At 39.2% G+C, this 19,831-nt stretch overlaps 1 protein-coding gene across 2 annotated transcripts in view; it reads left to right on the top strand.

The window, feature by feature from the left end:
• Positions 1-17,106, top strand: part of soat1 (sterol O-acyltransferase 1) — a 29,064-nt gene extending 11,958 nt beyond the window's left edge. Inside the window, exons 6-16 of one of the 2 annotated variants that reach the window (XM_012960608.3) lie at positions 1,108-1,215; positions 3,992-4,274; positions 4,354-4,432; positions 4,887-4,968; positions 8,915-8,960; positions 10,452-10,581; positions 10,711-10,808; positions 10,999-11,097; positions 12,059-12,194; positions 12,539-12,684; positions 15,192-17,106. In XM_012960608.3, the coding sequence (XP_012816062.1) occupies positions 1,108-1,215; positions 3,992-4,274; positions 4,354-4,432; positions 4,887-4,968; positions 8,915-8,960; positions 10,452-10,581; positions 10,711-10,808; positions 10,999-11,097; positions 12,059-12,194; positions 12,539-12,684; positions 15,192-15,254 (1,270 nt within the window). In that variant the 3' untranslated portion in view covers positions 15,255-17,106. 2 annotated transcript variants of the gene reach the window in all.
• Positions 17,107-19,831: the final 2,725 nt, after the last annotated feature.

The raw sequence follows: 19,831 nt of genomic DNA, 5'->3' as shown, positions 1-19,831 counted from the left end.
TAGTAAGAAATCCAAGTCCGGCTTGGGACTCCTCCAGTTACATGGCAGTTCTAATGTGTAGCGCTGGCTCCTTTTGAAAGCTCAGACTCGGGCACAATGCACTGAGATGGCTGCCTACACACCAATATTGCAACAAAAATTTCATTTGTTGGTTAAAGAATAAAATTTTAAATGGTAGAGTTAATTATTTGCTATGTAAACAGTGTCATTTTGAAATAAATAGTATACCATTAAAATCATGGCAGTATCCCTTTGAACTAGCTTAGCTGATGAGAGGAAGGAAGTGAAAGTTGGTAAAACAAACAACAAAACAGCCTTAGTGCTTTTATTCCAAAGAGTAGACAGAATAAATAGCAACCAATCAGTGGTTAGCAATTTTTTCAGCCAGCTTCATTTAGAACAGGGATCCCCATCCCTTCTTACCCGTGAGCCACAGTCAAATGTAAAAAGATTTGGAGAGCAACACAAGCATCATAAAAGTTCATGGAGGTGCCAAATAAGGGCTAATATCGGCTATTAGGTAGCCTCTATGCACACTATCAGCTTACAGGAGGCTTTATTTGGTAGTAAATCTTGTTTTTATTCAACCAAAACTTTGCCACCAAGTCAGGAATTCAAAAATAACTACCTGGTTTGGGGGCACGGAGAGCAACATCAAGGGGTTAGTGAGCATGTTGCTCATGGGCCACTGGTTGGAGATCCCTGAGTTAGAACAATGAAAGCCTAGGTGGCAGCAGGTCCTTCTTTTTATGGAAAAGTAGTCTGGTATGGTCACACAGAAAAATAACAAAACTCATTTGGCTGCTGGGACCTGCTTTTCTCCTGATGTGGCACAAGCCACGCATTCGTACCGTAGGGTAATGGCATTTCTTGTGTATTGACTGTAAATTCTTTATGGATTGCAGGTGGGTGAATTTTTATTTTGACCATTAGCAGTTTTGATATGTTGTATTGATAATTTAGAATGGATGTTCAGGGTATTCTCCCATAGGTGCAAAGTTAACAACCAAACTGTCTAAGCAAATAATAGGTCTTTGAGGCCAGAATTCTCTAATAACAGCGCATCAATCAGTGTCAGATGGCTGATACAGTTTCCTTTCTCCACAGTGAACTCTTTGAAGTGAATCACATTCGTACCATCTACCACATGTTTATTGCTCTTCTTATACTCTTCATCCTGAGTACTTTGGTTGTGGACTTCATAGATGAGGGCAGGTAATATGTGATATTGTGTGATATTTTCAATGTGATATTTTTTTTTTTTTAGACAGATATTGTAGTAGTGTATCTTGGTGAGTTGTTACTGATATCAAAATCATATGAGATGAAGTAGCATTGTTTTAAAGAGTATCCCAATAGTAATGTCCCAGTTAAATGGCTGTTAACACAAAAATGTACAGTGCTGTACATCTTTTAATAATAATTCTCACATTGGGGCGGGGCTGTTTAAGGTCCAAAGACACCCGTTTTCCCTTCTTGATTCAATTTGGGGGAAATTGCAAAGTGTGTTTTTTGTTTTTTTTGGTGGGGGAGAGTAGGTGGGAAATTTTGTTGATCCTCCACCACCTTCTTCTAATTGAACAATGCTGAATGGTATCCCAATTCCTAAACCCAAACGCATACAGTTTTTGTATTCAACTGAACATTTCTTTTAATAGGTATAATGGACAAAATTAAGGGTTGTGTGGGCAAAGCTGCATTAATTACACCAGCCAGATAATGTTTGGTGCTTTAAAAAAAAATAAAGGGGATATTTTAGGGATATGGTTGGTTTGGGATCTGAACTGATAGCATTTTTGTCAGTTTATGCTCAACAGTCAGTATAACCAATGTTTGGGCATTGTTTGAGAGTTTTTTAATTTTGTCCTTGAAGCTGAACGCTAGCACTTTTTTTTCCTCTTACAACATTGCTTATCACTGCAAAAGCCTTGATTTGGCAGTTACACAAGTCACCCCATGACACTTGAGAGATATCCCTGCCATGACTCACCACTAAGGATTTATTAACGCTTTATAAACAAAGATACAAAATTAATAATTTTTATTATACAACATCCCATTCAAGGAAAATCGAGTAGTAAACAAATATACTGCTTATTACATTAACTTGTATCAATTAGGCAAGACTTAACCAATGTATGTAAATGAGTTATAGAAACTTAATGTACCCTAATTTACAGAAAGGGAATATTGTGCTGTAAGAAAAGAGACTTAGGAGTGTGATTTATCAACGTTTGAGTTTGATTTTTTTTCATGATTTGAGTTTTTTAGCCCTAAAACTCACACATACAATTGAATTATGGTTCAGAATCTGAAAACTCAAATATAAAACTTCTCCATCTAAAAGTTTGCAAGTTTCTCTAGAAGTTGAGAGCCAAGGGTTGTCCTAGGCAAAGTCAAGACATATTTTTAAATTGAGATTTTTAAGTTTTTGGAGTTTGTAAACTCACAAATTCGAGATATTAGAGTTTTTTTTTTATTCTAATAAGTTTTTCTAATTAATAAATAAGCAAGCATTAGAAATTCAAGTGTATTTGAATTAAAAAAAACAATGTCGAAAATTGATAAATGAGCGTATTACAGTTGAAATCAAAAGTTTGGGGACCCCTTGCCAAATTTCTCTGAAATTGTAAGTGGAAACAACATTTTCTGCAGGAATCCGTTTTTATTTGCAAATGTCAACGCACAATTTTATTTTCCAAACTTTAAAATCTAGAAACAAAGAAAACAGTTAAATTTGAAGCATAGCAGAATTTGATACCCTAGTAAGTTCGTTTTTAATCTCCTTTGGCACAGATCAGAGTTTGTAAACACCTTTTGTATCCACCTACGGGCCTTTCAGGTCTTCTAAGGATTTTAGCCTATTCTTTGCCTTTGCCTTTCTGTCGGGCATATGGGCAGTTCTCTCTGAAAGTTTTCTCCTCTATCTCGCCTTGACTTCCAGTTTTGCTAGCTCTGTTTCTTTATAACATTTTAGACAGTGGAAATTACAAGCTGGAACCCTTTTGCAATCTTTTTATAGCATTTATGTCTGCTTTGTATGCATCATTTAGTATCATTTTCAGTTGCTTAAGGGTAAAGACACACTGAGCTACCAGTAGCAGCTACTTTTTCAAGGCTACTGAGCTCTAGAAAATAACCTTCCATACAACAATAGCTAAAAAACACTTTAAGACATTTATCAGTAAATGATCAGCATTGTCTTTTTTAGTAGCCATGACAAGTAGCTGCTACTAGTAGCTCTGTGTGTCTTCACCCTAAAGAAGCCTGTGGTTGTTGAGCAACAGGCCAAAGTTTGAGGTGTCAGAGATTTTATTAAGATCTGCAGTAATAATGGTTATTTCTTTGTTCCTTAGTTTTAAAGTTTCTGAATAAAATGTAAAAGTGCATTGATAATTGCAAATATGTTGTTTTCCTGCAGTAGCTGTTTCCTACTTTTCATTCATAAAATAACTAAATATGTAATTTGGCCAGGGGTGTCCGAAAATTTGCATTCAACTGTATATTTTTCAAGTTTCACCTCACCTATTAATCATAATTAATTAATGTAATTATAATAACTGTGGATATATTTGCTTCTGTCTAAAGCATTTAAAAAAAAAATCAAATTAATTCATCAGGATGAATTTCAAACACATGGTAAGGTGAGGTGGGATGTTGCAAAATATAGTTTTCTTTGGCGGGATCCCTCATTTCACCCCTCCACCCCATCCCTGTAGTTTTATTCAAAATTGTTGTACAGGAAATGTCCCCAAGACTTTACAGGTAATCTACAAAGTGATAGTCAAAATCCACAAGGCAATAGTGTAATAATTGCCGCATTGAATAACAGAATCTTGAGTCTTCAGGGGTTAACAATAGAATACCCCCTTTTGCAAGGCCATTATTGTTTTTTTTTTTTTTTTTTTTTTTTTAAACTTTTATTGAAGATTTCACAATATATACAGAGGTACAGGTTTGTTTTATCTTATTGTTCAATCTTATATTGCAGGTTAGTTTTGGAGTTTGATCTTCTAGTGTATGCTTTTGGGAAATTCCCTATTGTAATCTCCACATGGCTCTGCATGTTCCTGAGCACTTTCCTCATTCCCTATGGACTTTTCTCTGCATGGGCCCGGGGTTACCGGGCATCTTTTCATCGTAGCATCCGTTCTGTTTTCTTCGGCCTTCTCTTCATGACCTTTCAGATGCTGGGCCTTGGGTTTATGCCTACATACATTGTATTGCACCATGACTTACCCCCCGCATCTCGGTTTATCATCATTCTGGAGCAGGTGAGTTCTTGATCCAGAGATGTTTAAATTAACTAAATATTATCAAGATTTCTGCTTTATTTACATCATGTCTTCTTAGGTTCGGCTCATTATGAAATCGCATTCGTTTGTAAGGGAAAACGTTCCTCGAATATTTGCCTTTACAAAGGAGAAATCATGTGAGTATTATTTTGAATTGTTATGTTTCACATGCAAACTCAGAGATAGACCTGCAATATCATCTTATTAAGCGTTACGCCTAGGGCTGCCATTCTGTAAGAATAAATATTTATTGAACTAATCAGGGCAAACAGAGATTGAAACTAGTTTTGTTTGCAGCTTCCTAGTTCTTGCGATAGTGTTTATACTGAACTCTTTATCTGTAACTCAGCTGAGGCTGTAAGAACAAAACAATATAATTTTAAAAATAATATAGACTTTTTAAAATAAAACAATAGGCAGATTACATTTTCAACACCAAACACTAATGTGTAATGTTTCATTACCTTATTTACCCAGTTCATTTTAAATGCTTTTTCCACAATGTAATTCTCTGAACACAATGTATATTGTAGTTCCTTATAATCCAATACTTTTTAGTTTTGTTCCTAATTTTATCGGTTTCTGTTCCAGCAATTGTTCCTGTCCCCCAAGTTACACAATACTTGTACTTCCTGTTTGCTCCTACACTCATATATCGAGACAGTTACCCAAGGTAAGAAATAAACTTGCAAGGAATAATACTGTACTGAAGAGTATTTAATGTAGTGCACAGATCATTGTAAAAAATTTTGGTCCAATGTCTTGAACAAAATAATTAGCTTTTCGCTTCATAACCCTGTGTTTCTGTGACTACACTTAGTTAACTTTGTGTAGTCTTATGCTATTGCTTGTACCTTACTATATTGCTCGCACCTGCTTTTGTTTTGGATTGAAGTGCCCAAGGTGCCACTACATACTGTGTGTGTCTGAGTACATTAAACAAATAGCCCTTATAAAGGGGCAGTACATGGACATGAGGTCAGCGAATAGGGCTTGTGCCCAACATACTTTTTACTACTTTTTTTTTACTAAATTTTTTATAATATAAAGTGTATAGTTTTTATTTCTTGAGCTAATTAGGGTAAACAGCATATAATTTAAAATAGTTTACCCCATAATCCTGTATGGAAATCTATCTTTTTAAAAGAGCTAATTGTATTTTTCAATATTTACAGTACGGCTCAAACTGCCCATTGTGTGTCCCATTTACATATTATTATTAACATTTATTTATAAAGCGCCAACATATTCCACAGCGCTGTACAATAAGTGGGTTTCATACATTGGACATACAGAGTAACATATAAAGCAATCAATAACCGATACAAGAGGTGAAGAGGGCCCTGCCCAAAAGAGCTTACAATCTACAAGGAGAAAGGGTTGAGACACAAGGTGTGGAAATGGGCATGACCAGAAGTGTGGCACAGGGTATTGCTAAACTAGATTAGGGTAAGCTTCTCTAAATAAATGGGTTTTTAGAGATCTCTTGAAGGCAGAGAGATTGGGAGAAAGTCTGATAGTTTGTGGGAGCGAATTCCAGAGAAGGGGGGCAGACCTTGCAAAGTCTTGAATACGAGCATGTGAGGAGGGAATGAGAGAGGAGTTGAGGAGCAGGTCAGTAGAGGAGCGTAGCAAGTGGGTTGGATGGTACCTAGAGATAAGTTCAGAGATGTAGGGTGGGGCAGAGTTATGAACTGCTTTGAATGTGAGAGTCAGGAGTTTGAATTTTATCCTGGATGGTAGGGGAAGCCAGTGCAGGGATTGGCAGAGTGGCATGGCAGAGGAGGAGCGGTTGGAGAGGTGTATGAGCCTGGCAGCAGTATTCATTATGGACTGGAGAGGGGACAGTCTTTGGAGGGGAAGGCCAATTAATAGGGAGTTACAGTAGTCCAGGCGAGATATTATAAGAGTGAATAAGAATAAGGCCTGGGAAGATGGGGTGATGGTAGAGTTGTTAACCTGTATAGATACCTCAGGAACAATGTGGGCATTGGATGGGGGAAAGAGAACCAATTCAGTTTTAGAGAGGTTTAACTTAAGGTAACGTTGGGACATCCAAGTGGAGATAGCGGACAGGCAGGAAGAGATGCGAGTTAGAAGCTCTGGGTTGAGATCAAGTGAGGAAAGATAGATCTGAGTATCGTCAGCATAGAGGTGGTACTGAAAGCCAAAAGAATTTATTAGTTTGCCAAGTGAGGAGGTATAGAGAGAAAATAGTAAGGGGCCCAGGACAGAGCCTTGAGGAACCCCGACCGAAAGAGGCAAGGAAGAAGATGATTCCCCATTGTAAGAGACACTGAAGGATCGATCTGAGATAAGATGAAAACCAGGATAAGGCATTGTCACGAAGACCAAGAGAGTGGAGAGTCTGGAGGAGAAGAGGGTGATCCACAGTGTCTAAAGCAGCAGAGAGATCGAGAAGTATTCGTAGCGAGTAGTGTTTTTTGGCTTTAGCCGATAGGAGGTCATTTGTTAGTCGGGTTAGAGTTATATAGAATTTTGAATGCTTCTGCTGTCCTGGGAAAACGAGTGTTGGTCAAAACATCCCTGTCTGCATCTGATTACAAATAATAATCACTGTGGCTGATGCACAGGGAGCACTGACAGGTGGACTTCCATGGAAAACCACTTGGGTTTTTGCCACAGAGGCTATTCTTTCACCTCTCCATGTGCGTCACTCAGAATGTTTTTCATTTAATATTATCAAGAATGGTGACTGGCATTTTACCAACCGTTCATCGCTATAGCCCTTATAGAAATGACGCAACACTGCTAGTACAGGTGATCATTAAATTGCTCTAAAGTGTGTTTTTGGGCCCAGAAATGCCTGTACTTGTACTGTGTGAGGCAGTTTCAAATGACATTACTATAAAGTAGCATGGGCGATTTAAAGGAGAAAGAAAGGTAAAAACTAAGTAAGCTTTATCAGAAAGGTCTATGTAAATACAGTCATAAGCACACAGAAACGCTGCACTGACTTCTCTGTCAAAAGATTTCTTGTGTCTGTAATTCCTGTGCCAGAGACAGGCAGCTCTCTGCTTTCTCCCTTCTCCTGCTGCCCCCTCCCTCAAAAATGCTAAGAATTCAGCAGGAAGCTGACTCACAGTCTAACTGAGCATGTACACTTGATTTCGGTCTCGGTGCAGGAGTGAGGCATTATGGGAACTTTCTTTACACAGCTCAGCGTTTTTCCTTCTTTTCTGGCTTCTGATCATCTGAACAGGTGAAATATGGGGAGATTTAAGGGCACTATTGAGACAACTGAAGGTATGCCTGCAGCTTGAGATTAACTCTTTATTAGCCTTTCCTTCTCCTTTTAAGCGAATTCTATGCCAGTTAAAATACACTGTTGAAAAGTCACCCACAAATGTCTTTAGCTTCAGGCTTTCTGAATCAGCTTGTACAATAAAGGCCATTTATAAAACTAATGGCAAATGATTTCCAAGGACTTTATCCTTGCATCTAAAAATAAATTTTATACAGTAGTTACCCCCAAATACATTATATACAGTAAGAGATAATGGGTTCTGACACCCCAGACACCCTTGCTCTCAAGAAAAAAAAAAAAAAAGATGCACAAAGGCTGGAGAAGGTTTCGGCTTTCTACATTTTAAAGGTGGCCATATGTGGGCTTATAAAAGCTGCCCAACTGTCTGAGTGTATTGGCCTGTGTATGAGGCCCGGGCAGGTTTAAACATCATGTTGGGGCAAGGAGTACATCAGCACTTGATACAGTCCTCATCCCAACAGCCTGTATCCCGCATTGTCATCCAGTCTTTTGAAGTATCTTATCAATCCGATATGGCCCATCTTAAAGGAGAAGGAAAGGCTAATAAAGAGTTAATCTCAAGCTGCAGGCATACCTTCAGTTGTCTCAATAGTGCCCTTAAGTCTCCCCATATTTCACCTGTTCAGATGATCAGAAGCCAGACAGGAAGAAAAAACGCTGAGCTGTGTAAAGAAAGTTCCCACAATGCCTCACTCCTGCACCGAGACCGAAATCAAGTGTACATGCTCAGTTAGACTGTGAGTCAGCTTCCTGCTGAATTCTTAGCATTTTTGAGGGAGGGGGCAGCAGGAGAAGGGAGAAAGCAGAGAGCTGCGTGTCTCTGGCACAGGAATTACAGACACAAGAAATCTTTTGACAGAGAAGTCAGTGCAGCATTTCTGTGAGTGCTTACGGCTGTATTTACATAGACCTTTCTGATAAAGCCTACTTAGTTTTTACCTTTCTTTCTCCTTTAAGTTGGGAAATGAGTGACCTTGCCAAACGAGCAGATATTCTGTGTATGCCCAGCTTAACAGTGGGAGATATCTGTGATAGTAGCTGCCTAAAGACTTGCATGATGCTGTGCTTGCTGTTTCTGCAAGAGCAGGATCATGCATAATGAAGTGAGATGGCTGTCCTCACACCATTATTAAAACTGAATTATTTGCATGACACACTATAATAGTGTTTAAATTGGCACATCACAACAGTATTCTTTTTTTAAAGGCCATATTTTCTTTTTTGTGGTGTTCTTATAATGGTCCTTTGTGTTATAATGGTTACTGATTTGAAATAAGCTTTTATAAGGATATTTGCCATCTTAAAACAATGTCACATTTGTTTCTTATAGGAATCCATCTATTCGATGGGGTTATGTTGCCACCAAATTTGCTCAGGTAGGAATTCTCGGACCCTTCTGTAATTTTAAATTAGAAGTTTACCGCTTTGTATATAGAAATGTTTTAACACAAACAAGTCTTATTGAAAAAGACCACCAGCATCTGAAAAACAAAGGTGGTAACAGAAAGGTGGTTACCCAATAGTGTTCACACTCACAATATAAAAACAAACTTAGCGGTTTTCTTGTAGGGGTAAGCTGTTCTACAACACACTAATCAATAGCATTCTGGTTGCTTTGTCCAAGGATCAGTGGTAATTTTCTTTTAAAGGTGGTGACTGGTGGTGGTGGTCTTGTTCATGTGCACCTTGTGGATGGTCCCCACTTCGCCTATTACTAGCTAGAGACTTTGCATGTGCATCAGTGAATGCAAATAAATTACCAAATGTTTGTGCTGTCCAACCATTACCAATACCATCCAAAGCTCTGACTAGTTTAGTCAAATGATTGCTTTGTATGTCAACCATATAGACATGCCTAGCCTCCTTAATATTCCTATTAAAGCAATGTAATGGTTTCAGTAATGTGAAGTAATAAAATGGGCAGTTTGGCTAACTCAGGTGAAACTGTTGAAATTGTGTACTTACAGCGCCTTTAATAGAGCAGTTGTCACACAAACGTCATAAGTGGTAAAATTTAGCCATACATTGCGTTAGTGCCCCAATAAGTAGAATCTGAGTTTAGTTTGAATGATTTTATAGCAGAGTTCCTTACAGTGGAGTAGCAAAAGAGAAGTTTAAAGAGGACATACACCATACATTTTTACAATGCACTAAACCATGTAAAATAGAAGTGCTTTTATTTTAATACCTTTGGGTTCAAATATGTCCATAACTGCTTGAAAACTGTGCTGTACCCAGCCCTTTTGCAAGCTTCCGGTTTAGACTCTTTAGTATGTGGCTGGGGCCAGTGGCCCTCAGTAACAGAGCCTCAGCTACTTTAAAAAGTGCAGTGAATATGCATGGGGTGCTACTGTTGCATAAAGCCTATCAGTCAGTGCTGGGACCACTTCCTGTGGGAGACTGAAGAGATATTCCCATCTTTTATTTCACTCTGGCTTCTGATTAGAGAGGTTGTGTATGCAGCTCTCATATAATGACAATTTTAGGAGGATAAAATGCTCTTCAAACATCTTTCTTTCTGCATCATTTCACATTTTGAGGGAGGATGAATATTATATCTGAATATAAACTTTATATAAAATGTCTCCTTTAAAGCAGGGCATGGTAGTGGACATAGGTGATGAGAAAAGGTGATGTAGAAGACTAAGGCCATTTGGAAAAACAAATGAAAAGAAATGCTTGTTTTTTTCTGATAAAGTGCCACTTGTATTATTATTTTTAAATCACTGTGCTATACTGACAAGTAAGGCTCATTACTAATTTCCCTGGCAGCAAACTTAATCTTGTTTTCACCTTGTAACAGATACCGACTATCATGTATGCTTTAAAAGGTTGCTTCTCATATTGTCTGTGGTGTTTTGTTACAGGTGCTAGGATGTCTCTTCTACGCCTACTATGTTTTTGTTCGTCTTTGTATCCCACTTTTCCGTAACATAAGTCAGGAGCAATTCAGCCTTCGAGTCCTGGTACTCTGCATTTTTAACTCCATCCTTCCAGGTAACTGGTACCAGTGCAACTGATGAAGTGTATTTTAAGACCTAGTATATCGTATATTCCACTCTTGCCTTCCAGGTGAGTGAATTTGAACATGTGCAGAATCATCACTCTTATCTCATGTTTCGTCAGGTGTCTTGGTGCTGTTTCTGGCTTTCTTTGCATTCTTGCATTGTTGGCTCAATGCTTTTGCTGAAATGCTGCGGTTTGCAGACCGAATGTTTTACAAGGTAACAACAAAATATGGCTGTATTTGTTTCTTGCTTCTGTCTAATAATCTCAAGCTCTGAAAGTTATCATTTTATTTGCCTACCTGGGGAAAGGTTTTCACCTTGACCTCACAGTTAGAGCAGCACTTCATATCTGTACTACACAGACTTTAAAATTAATCCTGGTAATAGAATTATGTGACTTTTGCAGGACTGGTGGAATTCCACGTCATTTGCCAATTATTACAGGACCTGGAATGTTGTGGTTCATGATTGGCTGTACTACTATGCCTACCGAGACTTTCTTTGGGTGAGAAGTAATAAATTGTGAAATTGCAAATGTATTAAAGCCTATATTTCATTTTTAAGTTCTGTGGCATTAGGGGCCACACAATCCTATTTTATTTAACTTTTTATTAAGCTCAAATAAATATTAGGTGATATTTAACTTGTTTCAGCATTAGCTGAGACAATTCATAGGGGGTGCACAGGGTAAGCTGGTTGCTACACCTTATGTTTTGGCCTTCAGTACTAGCCAAGGCCACAACAGCCCTTCAGCATTAAATACCTCTGCCTTCAAATATGCCTTTAGTAGTTTGCTACTTTTCTGCTGAAATCAGTTGCCTAAACCTAGAGACTGGCTCACAATATACAGTGAATATAAAGTTCACAATACAAGGCTGAACAGTGAGATGAAGTGTAGAAGTCAATGCATTCTGCCTCACAACTGATAAAAAAAAAAATCACCTTTTTCAGTGACAGATGTAACCCAACATTCTGCTTGATGATTTGCAGTAGTGCCAACGTTTGTCAGTCCAGAACATACTGAGCATGTGCAGTGTCACAGACACTTATGGCTCTGATTTTATTAGATGGGGATCTGTTTTGGACAGCTTTGAAGGGATAGATCAAAACTGATGCAGAGATGCTCTACCCCTGAGCTAATACAGTAAATTCATTATATAAAATACAGCATTACTAGTTGCATAATATTTATATATTAAATAGGCACTAAGAGAGTAATTTCTAATATTTATATACGTTTAAGAATTGGTGTATATTTTGTTATATACTTAAGTCTTGTTTTAATGATCATTGAATGTCATGTATTCTTTCAAATGACACACTTGGGCAGTTTTGTCCCTTATTGTTTTGATTCATTTGTTGAAAATAAAGATTCATTTGCAAACCCATGATTACCAAACTTGCAAAGATAAAAGCCAAATGCCAGACTTGCCATTATTTATACAGTTCTTTTTTTTCCCCCAAAGATTTTTGGCAGGCGCTTCAAGTCAGCAGCCATGTTGTGTGTGTTCACTGTCTCTGCTGTGGTTCATGAGTATGCGCTTGGCATTTGCTTTGGATTTTTCTACCCAGTTCTCTTCATCCTCTTTATGTGTTTTGGCAGTAAGTAAAAATCCTTGTAAATATTAGTTTTCCATATTCACAATGCATACTGTAGCATACAGCAATCACTGCAGACTAAATATGCAGACATTCTTAGTAACATAGTAGATAAGTTCATATACAGAGACCTCAGCAGTACAACAAAGCAGCAATAATCGACATTACAAACTAATGGAAATTGCTTCCTATTATAGTAAAATAAAATTCGACACAAATGACACATTGGTGCAAGTTCAGTTGCATTTCAACTTCCAAATTCACAATCCTGCGTCTATAAATATCGGTAACACTTTAGGTGATGCATATGCCTATCTTTAATATATGGTTTTTAATTTTTGTCCTAGTGCTTTTTAATTTCATTCTACATGACCGTCGGAAAGGTCCCATTTGGAATGTGATCATGTGGACATCCTTATTTCTGGGTCAGGGGGTCCTCATCTGTCTGTATTCCCAGGAATGGTACGCCCAGCGCCACTGTCCAATCAACAATGTAAGTATAAAGTAAGCAACAAGTGGTCCTCTGCATGTCCCCAACGGATTCCGACTCTACTTCAAAAATATACTTCAAACAGCACACACATTAGATGCAAAAGACATATATTGTATGCAAAAAAAATTATATAATCTGTACACATAAAATGCAATGCTTTGAGCCTGACTGGGCTCTTCCTCAAGGCATGTGAACAGTGACTCTGTGCAAAAATGGTTGCCTAGCAACCACAGGAAGTTTACATGGCAATAATGTCACTTGTGGCAACAGTTTATTCAAACATGCAAGCAGTGCTACAATAAAATGTGTGCGCTAGAAATATATATGGACCAACACCGCATTTCTTGTGAATATTAAATATTTATTTGCTCATTACTGTGAATGTATCATTGCATACACATAGGGGTATATTTATCATGCTGTGTAAAAAGTAGAGTGAAACAATACCGGTGATGTTGCTCATAGCAGCCAATCAGATGCTTTGCTTTGGTTTTCTAACTGTTGAAATCTAATTGCTGATTGGTTGCCCTGAAATATCACCAGTAATGCTTCACTCCACTTTTTACACAGCATGATAAATATTCCCCATAGTGTGCTGTTCATCATGAGTCTATTTTAGAAAGTAGGAAATAGTTTATCAGTTGGTAGGTTACAGATTGATGGGTCAGTTTAAGCACAGTGTGGGTGACAGGAGTGGGAAGTTCAAGTTGCAGTCAAAGCAGAGAGAGTAGAGTTCTAAGCAGCATGATCCCTTATATCTTGTAATACCCTCAATGTTAATATTAGGGTTGCTGTCAGTGTTGTTAAAAATTATAGATAATAAATATTTCCAATTGTTTGGATATCTAATTATCTAATATTACTATGTGATGGACATTTTATTTAAGCTTTACCATATCACAGAAAACACAACTTCCTTTTTTTTAAAAAAAAAAAAAAAAAAAAACTGTTTTGCATGCAAACTTTATGGCTTTTTATACGTTTCTTCTGATCTCTCTTCTGATTTATTAACATCTTTGCAAATATGGTGTTTACAGCTAATATGCATACTCACCCTGAGGTGATTTGAAACATGCTTCTTTTATACAAATGTATGGTAATTGTATATATGTAGACATGGACACTCAAGATGCCAATATCATTAACACCTTGAATTCAAAGCTGGATTTCAGCATACTGTAGAAGAGGCTAAAGCTCATGAGTTTGCTATTTGACCACCACCTAAAGATTTATTGGTAAGGGCTCTGGTACACGGGGAGATTAGTCGCCCGCGGCAAAACTCCCTGCTCGCGGGCGACTAATCTCCCCGAGTTGCCTTCCCTCTGCCATCCCACCGGCGAACATGTAAGTCGCCGGCGGGATGGCAGACGCGGCGGCGCGATTTCGCGCAAATCGCCGAAAAAGACTCGCAAGGCTTTTTCGGCGATTTCCCGAAATCGCCCCGCCGCGTCTGCCATCCCGCCGGCGACTTACATGTTCGCCGGTGGGATGGCAGAGGGAAGGCAACTCGGGGAGATTAGTCGCCCGCGAGCAGGGAGTTTTGCCGCGGGCGACTAATCTCCCCGTGTACCAGAGCCCTAACTGTAGTAAAGATTGCAATACACATGGCGATTTAAGTTGGCACTTCAGGACCTTGAGGCCAATTCTGCAACTTCTCTGCCCATGTATGGGGCCCTCCGACGGGCCTCCCTGGCAGGTGTTGATAGGACAGGCTTGATTTTCCTGTTGAATCAAGGACTGCATGGGCTTATTGTATGTGGAAATGTTGGTGGAAGCGCATAAAATAAAAACAGAAACAAAATATAGTGCAGATCAAATGGATGATGTGTACACCAAATCCCAAAAGTGCTCAACAATTTGTTTAAGACAATGTGTAACCCCCAAACATAGTGTCTAGTATAAATGCTCACCAGACACCATTACATTATGCATATGGTCTATATGCTCCATATGTAATGGTGTCTGGTGAGCATTTATACTAGACACTATGTTTGGGGGTTACACATTGTCTTAAACAAATTGTTGAGCACTTTTGGGATTTGGTGTACACATCATCCATTTGATCTGCACTATATTTTGTTTCTGTTTTTATTTTATGCGCTTCCACCAACATTTCCACATACACTTTTGAGGCTCATCTAAAGGGGAGCTGTTCTCAAGAGGAAAGCTGCACTTGATTATATTGAAGACTTCTTATTAAGGACTATCACCGAGAAGCGCTGAGTTTTTTTGGGTGTTTCACTCTAAAATATTGCATGGGCTTATTGTTGCGGTCCTTGCTCTGATGACTCCTAGCTCCTTTATTGCAGTGTGATAATTTTGGCCCTATGGCCAAACAGTTGGATTAAAACCTTTTTAGGGGATAAGATTCACTTTAGCAACCTCGCAAATGAGCAGATCTTATATTGTAAGTCCCATTGGAGTATTGACATCAAACCTCTGCCAAGCCTTGATTGCTTTCTCTTATGTGTAATTTAAATAACCTTTTTTACATTTTTTTGTCATAGCCTGCCTTCATTGATTTCTTGAAACCACGTTCTTGGACTTGTCGTCTCCAGCTTGAAGATTAGCGCTAACAGAATGATGCCTCTCATGCTGCCAAGGGCCAGTACTTTTTTTATTCTGGTAGAAAAAACAGCTGCCCTTCTCCATCTGGACTATGTACTGATGTACCAGAAATGAAGATGCAGCTATTGCTTAATGTTTTTGTTAAATGAGTCATGGATTATAATTGTTTGGTCTTGTTGTTCTTGATTCTGAGCCAGTTCCTATGGGCCAGACAGCTGAACAAAATGTTAGGCGAGACTTTGCACTCTCTTACTGTATGGATGTTTGAATACTGTAAATTCTCTCTTTTACCAAAATTATTGTGAATGTAAGGAATAACTGAGAAGATTATTCCAGGCATTTTTGTATGTACCCTTGCACAGTGCCACTACTAATAGATGAAGCAATGTATTTTCAAAGGACTCAAGCCTGAATATGTACTTGCTGCATTAAGAAGCAATAATAAGTAGGAAATCCTTACATTCCTCCATAATTGCCAAAGATCGCAGTGCTGTTGCAGATATACTTTTTATTTCAAAATACCATGAAAAACACACAGCTGATTGTATGGTCACAACTTTACTTTTACAAATTGCACATTTTTAATAACAGAAGAAGGATGCGAATAACCAGGGGTGCCAGTTTTTGCTGTATCCTAATTTTATAAAAAGAATATTCTGCTATTTCCAAGTAACATACTTTTCAGGTTTGGGGCAAACCCAGGCATAGGCATACAATATTATGTTACCGTGCAAATTCTAAATATCTTTTGTGCACCTGCCTTATTATTTTCTCTGAGAGCATTGTGTTAAGGTTTTCTTCCTGAATGCACAGGGTTAAACTTTTGTTTCAGTAAAATCAGTATTGGTGCCATTTTTTTTCTCCTTTCTATAATGGTTCATTATATGAAAAATACACGCTGGCTTGGGTTTTGTTAATTTCTACTGGTTCCCCCCCCCCCCCCCCCCCCCCCCCAAAAAAAAAAATCTCTTGGAGGATGTGAGTAGCTGGATACTTAGTATTGCTAAAAAAATGCAGCATGTTCATTCTGAGTAACTGTTTTAAATTATTGTTGTTATTTCTGTAGACTGAAAAACTGTAAAAGATGCTTTTGTAGAAACAGTGACTTTTTTTTTTTTTAAACTTCCTATTGGATAATATTCTGTTGCACAATGGTTGACCAAATGAAGAAACTGAAGCGTACAAGAGGTTGACAAGCCACTTAAAAAGGGAGAATTAACATCTTACGCTTCAATGTACAGACTACTTGGGGGTGACGGTAATAACTGAACTGTGAGCGGCTTCAAATTACTTCTTTATCTCCACACTGATTTTGTAATAATATTTCAAGAAATTAAGCAACAGCTTCCAGAATTTCAGTGCTCTCCTGGCCTATAAGAACATGTATTTTTCCAGGGTTCCACGTTTGTAAAATCGCACCAGTCTGGACAACACAAGCCCACTTTGTGGACTTTATAAAAGGAGTTGCATATAGGTAGACTTTGGTCTGATAACAGTTCACTGGGAAATAGTTTTTTTGCCTTTGCTAAGTTTACAACTAACTGGTGGCCTGGTATTGCCAGTCTGTAGGTTTTCCAGTTTTTTTACATATATATATTTTTGTATTCCGTCCTCAAATTGCACTCTCTGTTCTGGAATAGCAGATTATATATTTAAACATGAAGATGTTGAGTAATCACAAAATGTTGAGCCATTTTATTGTGTGAGATTATTAGTTTTAAGTGAAAGTAAGTATTAAACATGGACAGCAATGATTGTGTATCTCATGTGAGTCTTAATTTTTACTTATCAATGAAATCAATGTTTAAAATGAAGTTGCTGCTTGTTCTACTAAATAAAAATTACTAAGAGCTAGGTGAATTGTTTCTGCATGGGCAGAGTGTCCTTAACCCTTTTACTGTGAGTTATTGACAGCAATTCAAGATGGGGGTGGCACCACCACCAGGTCCAACCCCCAGAAACAGGGATCCATCCTCTCGCGATACTTCCTTGGAAGGTTTTTTTTATTAGCGTCCGGGTTCATTTCCTTCTGAGTGAAGGAACATATAAACACAGCAGCCAGTTACTATGGCACCCAGGTGCAAAAGGGACACCCAGGTCACACTCCTGAGACTTCCAGGAGTATGGGGGAATGCCGGGAACTTGAGTCCTGGCGCAAGAGAGGGGAAGCCGGGTATGCACACCCAGGTCAGCCCCTCACCCGAGACTTCCAGGAGTACAGGGGGAGAGCCGGGATGTTGAGTACAGGCACAAGTGAGGGGAAGTCGAATATGGACACCCAGTTCACCCTCCTGAGACTTCCAGGAGTACAGGCGCGAGTGAGGGGACTCCCAGGTCACCCCCGGCTTCCAGGCGCACAGGTGGAAAGCCGCGCAGTTGAGTCCAGGTGTGAGTGAGGGGAAGCCAGGTATGGACATCCTGGTCACCCTCCTGAGACTTCAAGGCGTACAGGGGTAAAGCTGGGAAGTTGAGTACAGGCGTGAGTGTAAAGCCTCTGTAACAATCAAATAGAAGAAATCTAGTAGGCCAAAGTTAGCTGTATCAACCTCGACTCCAGTAAAAGGCGGGATTTGCAGGGCAGAGTTACCAGGAGGCCCCACGCAGGCTTTCCACCATGTGCAGTGGACTCCTCTGCCAGTGCTTCCACTTCTACCTCCTCCAACAACTCAAAAGACATATTTGGGGCACTCAGAGTGCTACTGCTGCCACTACCTTCAGTTTCTAGGTCACTCGGCACATACTCTGGATCGGAATAGTTAATTTCTGTCGAACTAGAGGCCAGGCGGGCAGGATCACTTGTCTTCCCAGGCAGGCAGTCTTCCAAAGTGCCAGTAGGTAGCAGGAGAAATCCAAGATACAGAGGGTGCAGCAAGGAGTGAGGTCTGAGCATGTGAACACAGCCTTATATAGGAGATCAGAAGTCACGTAAACTCCTGCAAGATTACAGATTGAACCCTGTACCCCATTGGCTACAAGGATGTCGGTCAGATTCCAAACCAGGTTCTGACATGACCCAGACGTCACTTGCCTAGTGACAAGCACCTCTACCCAATTATGGCTTGACTACGGTTCCCCATTGGCTCCAGGGATGTCAGTCAAGTTCCAAACCTGGATGTGATGTGTATTGTAACATATTCCACTACCAGCATGTGGCACACTTTTGATGGGATCATAAATTTTATGATCTGTGGCAGGGAAACAGTTAATCAATTTCATTTTGTTACTGCTGGACCAGTGAAATGGTGTAGCAATTGAATTTTTATAGTTATTGGAATTTGACCTTTCCAAATAAATGTCTCATTTTCTGTTTTTACAGAAAATTACTTGTTGAAAAGGGGGGAAGAAAACATTGGAAGAGAGAGACAGTGGTTTTCAAAGCCATTAAGTCACCAGCAAAAAGATGACCCCAATAACGCTGAGCCATATTTTGGGTAGAAACTGCTATTGTGCTCTCTACAGTATTGATTTGGGGCGGCACGGACCCCAAAAACACCACCGCAGTTTCTCTATATCTGAATCGGCAGCCATCTTTATGCTTTAATGCAATGTGTACAAAATTGGATCTCTACTTTCCTGAAGGTATCAACTTGTTTACATGCTCATGCTTCTACTAAATGCCCCTGAGCAAATACATTAGTATCACAGTGGGAAAAAGCTGTGAAAGCAGAGGCAAAGACAGTAACTTTAACTGTGAAACAGTGTGGGGTATATTTATCATTCTGTGTAAGAAGTGGAGTGAAGCATTACCGGTGATGTTGCCCAGGGCAACAAATGAACAATAAGATTTCAACAGCAAAGCAGCTGATTAGCTGCTGTGAGCAAATCAGAATGTTTTACTCCACTTTTTACACAGCATAATAAATATACCCTAAAGAGCATATTTATCATGCTGTGTAGAAAGTGGAGTAAAACTTTACCAGTGATGTTGCTCATAGCTACCAATCAGATGCTTTGCTTTGGTTTTCTAACTGTTGAAATCTAAATGCTGATTGGTTGCAATCCCACCGGCGATTTACATTCTAGCCGGTGGGATGGCATTTCGGGGTTAACTATCTCACTCTGCTAGAGAGTGCTATTAAGGTGTTCTTCTAGGCTTGCTATTCCTCACTGACGGGGTCCCTACCCCCGACTTCTTGAGATAAAATGGATTCTCTAGGGTAGGCTGGCTTTACTGGGGCCCTGTTGATCCCAGGCTCAGAGGAACTTCCACCTGAGTCAACAGATGCAGCCAAAGAGGAAGGCGCACCCCTTTGCTAAACACTGTATGAGAATGCAAAGGGAGTGGTTAACCAAATAACCAATAAGGCATAAGTGCAAAGGATGAACTAGATACATGGGTATTCGCCCAGTAACAGCATAAACTAGGAAGTTGTAGGGTTTAAAGCCATAGGGGCACATTAACCCTATGGGTCCCTAAACTTGGAGTTTTAATAAACAAAGTTCATGTTTGCAAGAGATACTGTTAACACTGATAATTTCCTGCAGTCAACATTGACCAGTGTTTCATTTGGGATTCTCTCAATCCAAGAGACAAATTTCCAGTTTTTAAAATGGCAACTAGGCTCTCCTAGCGCAGAGA

The sequence above is a fragment of the Xenopus tropicalis genome, chromosome 4, assembly GCF_000004195.4.
Source record: "Xenopus tropicalis strain Nigerian chromosome 4, UCB_Xtro_10.0, whole genome shotgun sequence".
Lineage (NCBI taxonomy): Eukaryota > Metazoa > Chordata > Amphibia > Anura > Pipidae > Xenopus > Xenopus tropicalis.
Note: the sequence above shows the minus strand (reverse complement) of the source record. Positions and strands in the feature narration are given on the sequence as shown.